At 33.6% G+C, this 9,894-nt stretch overlaps 1 protein-coding gene and 1 long non-coding RNA gene across 5 annotated transcripts; both read left to right on the top strand.

Moving 5' to 3' along the window:
* Positions 1 to 230: 230 nt before the first annotated feature.
* On the top strand, positions 231 to 2,499 carry LOC141652128 (uncharacterized). Its single transcript, XR_012546981.1, has 3 exons — positions 231 to 401; positions 500 to 609; positions 2,316 to 2,499. It is a non-coding gene; the product is annotated as an uncharacterized LOC141652128 (long non-coding RNA).
* Positions 2,500 to 6,984: 4,485 nt separating this feature from the next.
* Positions 6,985 to 9,118, top strand: LOC141653157 (transcription factor MYB35-like). Of its 4 annotated transcripts, none has more exons than XM_074460835.1 (4): positions 7,073 to 7,474; positions 7,717 to 7,834; positions 8,122 to 8,276; positions 8,595 to 9,118. In XM_074460835.1, the coding sequence occupies exons 1-4, from the start codon at positions 7,366 to 7,368 to the stop codon at positions 8,903 to 8,905; spliced, it is 693 nt and encodes a 230-aa protein (XP_074316936.1). In that variant the 5' UTR covers positions 7,073 to 7,365; the 3' UTR covers positions 8,906 to 9,118. The 4 variants fall into 4 exon arrangements, with proteins under 4 accessions (XP_074316933.1, XP_074316934.1, XP_074316936.1 ...); XM_074460834.1 differs by having other exon boundaries at positions 7,714 to 7,834; XM_074460832.1 differs by having other exon boundaries at positions 6,985 to 7,474; positions 7,714 to 7,834; positions 8,122 to 9,118.
* The last annotated feature ends 776 nt before the right edge of the window (positions 9,119 to 9,894 follow it).

Here is a 9,894-nt window from a genome sequence, read left to right as displayed (position 1 = left end):
AAAAATGACAACTCTATTAAAAATTGGGCAAACGATTTTGGAAACGGGTCATATGAATACTCAATTTTCTTGTAATCTCGTGTTTAAGAACTTTGGTTTTGTCGAATTTGAATTCGTTTGACAAAAACTATTAATTATTATCAAACGAACCAAAACCGACTCGTAAAATCCCGACTAAAAACCCGCTCCCTTCCTTTCCTCCTTTCCTTTCCCGCGGACACCCCCTTCCCCTTTCTTTTTTTTCTGATTTTCTTTGTCCTTCTTCATTCTAATCTATCCCAAACAACAAAACACCATTTCATCTTAAAATCCAAGCTATTTTCACCATAACTTTCTCGTTTCTTGTCGGATTTTCGCATAATTTATATTTCCGGAATCCTCTCGTCGAGATCTATAATCTGGTATATTTTAATTTCAGTTTTCTTGAAGTTGTTTTAAGACGAATTTTGGCACAATTTCGGTTTTTATGCTTATTTTTGTGTTTTATTTGTTTATTTAGGTGAAGAAATGGAGGAAGAGTTTGGGGACTCGTATATTGTCAAAGATAGTGGCTAGTTGCTTGTTAGGGTTTGGTTTTCAAGGTGCTAATTGCTCATTTTCTAGCTTAAGGTAACATATTTCGAGTTACTCGACTAATAATCGTCACATTCTTTGCTTTTTGTATGTTTGTGTGATTTTTGTTTGAGTAGTTAATTTTTCACATGATAAAATGGGTTGCATGCATGTTTTTGTTAGTTTTAGTACTCATATTAGTATAGAAATGGAATGGGAACGATTAAGTAATGCTTAAAACGAGTTAAAATGAATAAAAACGGAAAAATGAAGGTGTAGGGGTGGCGGCAGCAGGCCCGGCAGGCCCACGGCTGGCCCACGGCTAGCCCGGGTCAGCCCGTTGCTTGTTTCGCGGTTTTTCATGCAATATTTGTCATTTCGGGTTTATTAATGTCATAGTTAGTATGAGTTACATATGAGTACACTTTTGAATTAAATCATATTAGTAGTAAAAATTATGTTAAAGGTAAAAATTATGTTTATAATGGAAGTTGCACATGTTAGTATAGGTTAGAAAATGAAATTGTAAAGAATAGGCTCAGAATGAATTATATAGCGATAATTGTAATGTTGGATGATTATGCCGAAAACTGAGCCTTGGTCCCTTTGGGCCGATTCGATGTCACCAATTGTGTGATTGGTCACCAATTTAACCCGCACTGTCCGCAGTGGTCAGGGGTTGCGGGTAAAAATTCGGTTGGATGAAATTTTGAATGAATTAGATAATCGGCCTTTTTCTTGTTTTAGGCCATTTATTATATTTTTATTTCACATGTGTAGTTAGTTGATTTAAGTAGCTTCTTATATTGTAGAAACGGCCCTAGATTCACCGAAACCTTTAATATGGTTAATATTGTTAGTATTGGAAATTGGTATTGAATACTTATTGTTGGATTGTCTGCTGAATAGACATTTATATAGCATTTCACATGATAGAATGTTAGCATTTATGTTGGTAAGTTGGACTCTTTGCCCTCTTATGGTTAAGTGGGTGTCTTACTTGTCTTGTGTGGTGTGGGCTAAAGTATTCAAGCTGGGACTAGCTGGGACTAGGTCCTAGGTGAGTATTTCGGCCTTCATCATAGATAGGTCTTTATAGTCTTTGACGAGTATATGTTCACTGCTTAATAGCCTTTGTGTTCCTGACTTGGTGGGTTTATATCCAAGTTGGGGCATGACCTCGTTACTTATTTTGATAGTAAGTGGTCAACTTAAGTACTAGCCAACCCTTTGGTGGACTCCTTAGGGTACTCACTTTGTTTTAGAAAAATTGTGGGTCTTGGGTGCGGTGGTGTGTATCCGCATGTCTAGGTCTCAGGCGATTTTAGGCTAGGGTTGTGTTGTGTCTTGGCCATGTTTTATTAATATTAACCGCTGAGCCAAGATACCGGTTCGATTACCTTCCCTACCTCGTGGTATAGACTCGAGTTACAGAGTGACTATTGACCGTGCTAAGAACTTATGCCTGTCTTTGATATATTGCCCTTTCTTGTATGGTGATTTTATGAATTTTAATAGGTGAGATGTAAGCCGGTTACAATTGATAAAGTTTGAATTACTATTTGTTATATGTTTCACATGATAGTTTAATTTGGTCAGTTTAGGGGTCATAGGTTAGAATACTTGATAATTAAATTGTTTATCATATGGTTTACATGTTACACTACATGTTACATTAAATATGACATTTCGTGGCTGGGAGGACTCGAAGTTACTCCCCACTGAATTGTGGCTTTCGTGTTTGTATAAAATGCGATTGACAGGTTGATGATGCTTAGTTGGGGTTCACGGACGAGCTAGTGAGCAAGAGAACCTTGGACTTAGTTTGGTTTTTATTTTGTAGACACCTTTAACTTTTGGTTTGGTATATATTTTAAAGGGACATATGTCTCCCTTTTCTATTTTGGTTTGTATCATTATATCCCCGTGTCTTTAGCGTGGTTATGTAAATAAGTTTATTAGATTTTGCAGGTTTTTGGCACTCTTAAGTTGGAGATGTTTGTGAATGGTTTAGGAAAATTTTAAAAAATTACAGGTTTTGTCTAGTTGAACCAATTACAAACATATCCTGTCAGTTTTTCTTTAGATTTTACGTTTTTAATTATCGCTAAATTTAAGGGTGTCACAGTAAATATAAAATCAAAGGTTCACTTCAAAAAAAAAAAAGCAAAACGACATATATAAAAAATCGGAGGAAATACATAGCTTGATAATGATCACTTCTTACAAGTTTGATGTTATTTAATCTCATCAATAGCAAAACAAGATTCAATTCCTTAAATAAATAAAACAAAATCACTATAACAAATTTGATTTTTACCAAAAAAAAAAAAAAAAAAAAACAAATTTTATTTACATCGTCATTTGGTAGTTGATAGAAAACAAAAGAATTACCGAGTATAATTTATGTAATGTATAAATGATAGGGTGTTTTATCGGTTGATTGACAAAATTCACGTAAACTATTCGCTTATAATTGATAAATTTAAGATTATTACAATAATTTTGTTACCAATTTATACACTTGGGCAAAATTCACGTAAACTTTTCTTTCTTTTCGCTAGAAGTTTCACGTAAACTATCGGTTGATTGGCAAAATTCACGTAAAATTCACGTAAACTTTTCTTTCTTTTCGCTAGAAGTTTCTCATTTCGCACTACTTGTTAAAAGACTTTGCGAGCTTGACTAGTTGACTTGTAAGACGGCACAAAATATCGAAATTTTGTACTACGTCCCACAAATAAGGACTTTAACGTGTTTGCCTTCAAATTTTCAAAGCAACATGGAAGAAGCCACATTCACGATTGCAATGTGTCAAATTAGGCGACGTAATTAATTCTCTTTCACTGTCAATAGTCCAAGTCATATTATTCAATCTTTTTTCCTTTATAGTGTTATGCAATTTAATTTTGTTAAATAAAACAATTTAACCTAGAAGGTTCTTACATACTCCATATATATTGTGTCCGACGTTTTAAAAATATTAATCTGAAAAAAAAATGACAACTCAATTTAAACATATTTTGTACATACTTCATAGATTATTTATCTACATATTTAACAAATTAACGAATAAGTTGATAAAATTTAACGAGTGTAGTAATATACTACTCATATATGACCATAAAATATGAGAAATATAGAAAATCAAGATAACTTGAAGCTTTAATTAATCCATATGCTAAACTGTTATATTATACAACCAAGTTATAATTGATTTTCAAATAATTGAAATGAGATATGAACAATACAATAAACATAAAATACTTTTATATGGAGTATACCAATATAAAAAGAGTTATTAATAGTCTTCGGACAACAACACACCCATGAAATTTGAGATAACTCACTCAAGACTAGACTCGACGAACGAGTCAACCGATTCGTGTTCGGCTTAGGATAGCTCGGGTTTGAATTATTTCGATCCATGTTGCTACGAGTCGAGTCATTTTAGGTTATGTTATTTTTAAGTTTGTTATTATCAAATTATTTATGATTAATGTTAATTTAAAACAATAAATATTTGAGTCTGGTTAATTCAAATTCGGATCAAGCTTGGATCACCACTAGTACAATCCGTCTCATTATAGACGCACGGTATCCGTCTAAAGCTGTAGACGGATTGTGGTCTCTCACAAAATTCAAGTGAGAGGGAAATTAGGGGTATCCATTTCCCACCACTTGCACTATCCACTCTCATTTCGTGAGAGAGACACTATCTGTCTATAATTTTAGACGGATAGTGTCTGTCCAAAGTGAGAATTTGTGCCACTACTAATATGGGATCAGCTCATTTAAACGGGTCAATTTTGCGGGTTCTACCAAATTTCTCGACCAAAGACTACCATTAACAGTTTACCACCTTACGGCTTGCGCCCTTGCCCTTTATGCGTATAAAAAGGAGGGGACTGGGGACCACGTAGTCGTATATTCGATGGATTTTGTGTCATAGACGTATAGACGCATAGTTGTTAAATTGACCGTTGAGGAACAGATTCGAAATTTGATATTAAGTGGAATATAATTGAGATTTGAATACAATGAATGTCACATCAAGTGAAGATCTAATCAAGTAAAACAACAATTTAACGGCAAAACATGTCATGTCTATTGTCAAGGATCCAACTTTAGTACTCGCATCAACTATTTTTGCATCAATTGGTTTCACGCGTTACCATTTGTGGCGAATATTTTGTGAGATAAAATGGTAACAAAATGGGTTAGTGGAGAAAGGAGACCACATGAATAGTGTTGCAGAGAGAGAAAAAGTGGGTACTTTGTGAGGTAAAATGGTATCCGTTACTCAAGAGTGACGGATATGTGTCGTCACAAACAAGAATTTGTGTTTTTGCATAATAATAAAAAAAACTATTTTGCATTTGATCTAGAGATTTGATTCGTTCCAAGTTCCAACAAGACGATTTTATTTATTTCGACTTAATTTCAATTCATTATTTCAGCTTCATTCAATTCAGTTTTTCACAAATTAACTCTTACTTCAGTTCTGTTTAGTTCAGCCCCCCATTAAGTCAGTTTAGTTCAATTCAACTTCATTAAGTTAATTTCAACTTTTTAAGCCGAAAAGAATATGGCCTAAACAAAAATATTTATATATCCCTGAATTAATTTATGATTATTGTTCAAAAAATAATATTTTTGTTATTGCCATATCACTTTTCTTATAAGTTGCCTTCTCAAGTTTTGAATCTAACGAATATGCTATTGATTATTGAACGGCTCGAATAAGACATTCTTAAGACTAATTGAAACTCCGATTATCGAAGTTGAATTATAATTGTCTATTTGTCTGTCATATAATTAGTGATGAATAATGAAAAATTGAATATGTTGCAATGTTGCATGCATGTATCAACTAGTAATAATTGTGTGCTCACATAATTTAGCTGGACCTTCTTCATTTGACCTGTCTCACAGGCTTCCAACATTCATTAAACAACAAGACATACAACGAATGCCGTCAATCATCAACTCTTTAATTAATTTAAGTGTCAAAGAATAGATGCTTCATTTCCTTTTTAAGGATTTTGGATTTCAATATATACAAAATCACTTGTCACTAAGACATAACAACCTTTACAAGGGCGGTTAATTTAAACCTGACTTGGCACCTGACACTGTATTAGAATGTTGGATACGCTCATTCTATATACAGTTTTCAATTTTTTTTTTAAATGAAGTGTTAAAGTGTCGTATCGCGTCAGCATATCCGAATATCGGACATACAACGAGTATTTAGAATGATGTGTCTGGGTGCAAATTGCGATACACAAAAAATCAGTTTTGTTTTACATGATCATGAATGCATAATTTTTTGTACTTCAAGTTAAAGTGTTAAACATACATGAGTGGCATTCATCATTATGTGAGCTAATTTACCTTTACAATAAGGTAATAGAGTACTTTTTTCTTTGCTTTGGAGGCTTAAAGTTTGTTGTTGTCTGAGTTGTTAGCACATGTTCAACACTAGAGCACTAACGATTTGTAATTTTGAACATAAAGGCTAACAATTTGTAACTTTGAACAAACAATACTTCGTATATGGATTAGACTAGCTCATTAGCCCTTAGATCACAAAAAAAATGCATTTAGTATACATCATAAAATTTATTTTGATGACATGATGATGTCTACCTCAGGACTATTTAATAAATTTTCACGCCATATAAAAATTACAACTTCAGTTATTGATATATAGGATTTTATAATTTTGAATCGGTCAGTCTCATGCTATAGGGAAATCCCATAAAAATGTGGTTGAAAAATGAAAAATAAAGATGAAATAAGCGTAACCGAGTCCCAGTTGAGGATAATGGATTGGACCCAAAATGAGGCCCAAACGTTTTTTCAAACAAAAGTATAAAAGACCCAAATTTATCAATGCATGATCCAACAATGCACAAGTTGAGCCTATGTACTAGGCTACTACTCCACATCTAAGCCCAATATAAGACCCAAACTTGTCAATGCTAAGGGTAAATTGCAATATTACCTCATTTTCCCGTCTCTAAATCAATTTCAGATTAAGACTCTCTTATCGTCATGTCACATTGTCACCCCATGGTCCTCGTTATCTCGAACCATTTCCATTCGTTTGAAATTACATAGCCCGCGGACTGTCCCTAAACAACAAAATTCACCGTGATTAATTATATTTATGTTTCGTAGGAGCCTTTGATATAGACATATTCCTAGTTTCCTACCAACTTAATACCAATTAATTTCATCTCTTTTCACACTGAATTCTATTCGAGGTTTAAAAAGTCATTTAAAAAATTCCTTCGTCGCGTAACTTGTGATTGTTTACTAATAAAAAAAAGTCATTTTCTTTCACAACCAAAATCAATAAATATAAACAATTCTATATTTTAAATAATATACTTACAAGTTTACAACTCTTAACCAAATTAAGTCACACCCAAATTAAACCTGAATTTCTCTCAAACCAAAACCAAAAGCAAATGATATATGCATGCTTCTTCCAATGCCAAGTTCAAGAGATGTGGAGACTAAAAAAAGTTCATATAATCTGTTTCACTTAATCATCTTCAATTCATTTCCATGCTTCTTCCATCATGAAAATTTAGCTTCGACGAGGAGGAGGACTTTTAAGCATTCACGCTTTTCACATTTTGAGACGCTCCCTTAACCCCTTTAAACTCACCTCTTATACCCCATGAAGGGAATTTCCCTTTGTTAAAGCTTCAATTTTCTCTTATTAATTGTTTCATTTGTTTTCGATTATTGATTAATTCATAAATTTAGAAAATTGAAGTATATATCTAGGTAATAAAGATGGTAAGACCACCATGTAATGATAAAACTAATTATAAGAAAAGAGGTTGGAGAGAAGAGGATGATGCTAAGATCTTACATTATGTATCATCCACACATGGGAAACAAGGTATGTAAACATCCCTTTGTTCAACATATTTGCATTAGTCCGTGTCTGGTGTCTCAATGACTTCCGCCTATAAGGAGATAAACTAGTTAAAAGTAGTCAACAATATTATTTCCATTTCACTATATAAACACTCTTTCTGGGGTCATATTGCTTTATTCCATTATTTAGAACTAAATAATACAGAGCGTTTATAACACGATTCAAATCTAATTTTGTTTGGGTTATGAATGAATGCGAAGAAGAATCTTCTTCTGGGTTGAAAAGATGTGGGAAAAGTTGCAAAGGAAAATGGAGTAACGAGGGTTTTTCTCAACATGAGGAGGAGCTTATTATCAAGCTTCATGCAGCTGTTGGTAGCAGGTGATCTCTTCTCTTTTCTCCTTTACGTCGTATTAAATCGTCGTATTATGATATTAACCTAAATACTAATGAATATTCGATATATGAGTGATTTTGTTGATCTCATGGCGGAACAGTCTCATACAAGAATCTGTGTTAAAACCTGTTCTATTAATTCATCTCCGATTTGCCATACTAATTTTTTTTTAGCTTAGTCACACATTTAACCATGTTTGTTCATCATACAATTTTCATTTTCTTATGTCTCCTAAACTATAGTCATGCCAAATTTACCAATGATGCACCAGGTGGGCTATAATAGCACATCAACTTCCAGGACGGTCCGACAACGACATAAAAATCCATTGGAACACCAAGTTAAAGAAGAAGCTAACCGAGAGAGGAATCGATCCTGTCACTCACAAACCCTTCTCCCAAATCCTTGCAGACTACGGAAAGATAGGTGGTCTCTCAAGAGCGACTACTGGTAGTAGCTCTCGATACATAGGAACGATGAAGGGAGACTTTAAGAAAGTCGCTTCATTTACCCTCCCAAAACCCGAACCTTATAATAATTTCATCTCAAACCCACAACAAATTCCTAATTTTTCACACGATACTAGTCATTCACTAGACCTTCTTTCACAATTACAAGCCATAAGCCTTGTTACAGAAGGAACAAGTTATGATAATAATAAGTATTACCCTCATCTTAAGTCAGTTCAGCTACCCTTTAATAACAATTCATCATCAAATTCAGGTTATAATAATAATAATGCAGGACAAGTGGTTAAATCCCCTCCTGAGTCATTCAGTTGGCATGAATTTCTCCTAGACGAGGCAATCAATAAACCAGTTCAAGATCAAGAACAAGAACAAGAGCAAGAATTTGATGATATAAGATTTTTCAATTCTTTGCAATCCTGCAGGATGCCTGAAATAGGCAATGTGGAGTTTAATGGTGACCAATTTCAGGGAGTTCCATCGACTTCAATGTCGTCACAGGGTTCGACGTTTTTGGAGGCAATGCTGGATCAAGAAACTGACATGTTCTTGAACTTTCCAGGGCTTATGGAGGAGCCATTATATTAAATCTTTGCGGGCACATGTTAGAAAAATCGTTAAATTTTAAATAATAAGATTCAAGAATTTTTAAAATTATTACGATTAGTCATTGTTACCCATTTGTGTTACTTCATTCATTGTTTGAGTGAAATTGGTGATAGTTATAAGGAGATAAGCTTCTGCCTCTTATGTACTCCATTCTCAAATATGACTATTTCAAGATGTTAAAATATGCACTATTTTTTTTTTTTTTTTTTAGAAAATGTCTCTAATTTTTTTGCCTCTTATGTACTCCATTCTCAAATATGACTATGTCAATTGTTTGCTTTTTATTTTAAAAATAAACTTGATGAGTAATTTGATCATTCACACTCAATTTGTTCCACTTGTCATTTAGTAATTGGCCCCTCCTTTTTTTTTTGGTACATCATTGTACCAAAATTAAAGGACAACAATTGACCCGGACAAAAGGAGTATTACACCAAATAACCTAAATTAAGAAATTGATATATGTATATGCATAACCCTTTAGTGTATCTTGATTATTGTTTCACTAATTGTTTGTTTGTCATGACATTACAATAGTTTGAGATTGAGTTTGTCACTTAACACCAACTTGCAAAACAAAATTTGTTATTTACATGATCAACTATAATACTCGTGATCATATTCATATTTTTTTTCCTATTAAAGTACTATATTAATGTCCATAATTACAATTAATTTCTAGTTTGGATTCTGTTGAAGTCTTTTCCTATATGTGTGTGAGGGATACATCGGTAGAATAATATTGAAGAAGCTAGCTTATAAGTTAGTGGGCTACTCCTCCTATCACCAATTGGTTTTAGGATGGAACCTCACTTGCTTGTGAGCCGGTCTCATGCACCTAGTTCTATAAGCCCGCTGCGGAGGACTCAACAAGTGGTATCCGAGCCGATGGTTCGGATGTGAAAGGAGGAGACTATTAAGGTCTTCTTCCATATGTGTATGAGCTAGATTGATGACAAATTAGCAAC

Source organism: Silene latifolia, chromosome 4 (genome assembly GCF_048544455.1).
Source record: "Silene latifolia isolate original U9 population chromosome 4, ASM4854445v1, whole genome shotgun sequence".
Taxonomy (NCBI): domain Eukaryota; kingdom Viridiplantae; phylum Streptophyta; class Magnoliopsida; order Caryophyllales; family Caryophyllaceae; genus Silene; species Silene latifolia.
This window is presented reverse-complemented; position numbering and strand designations above follow the sequence as displayed.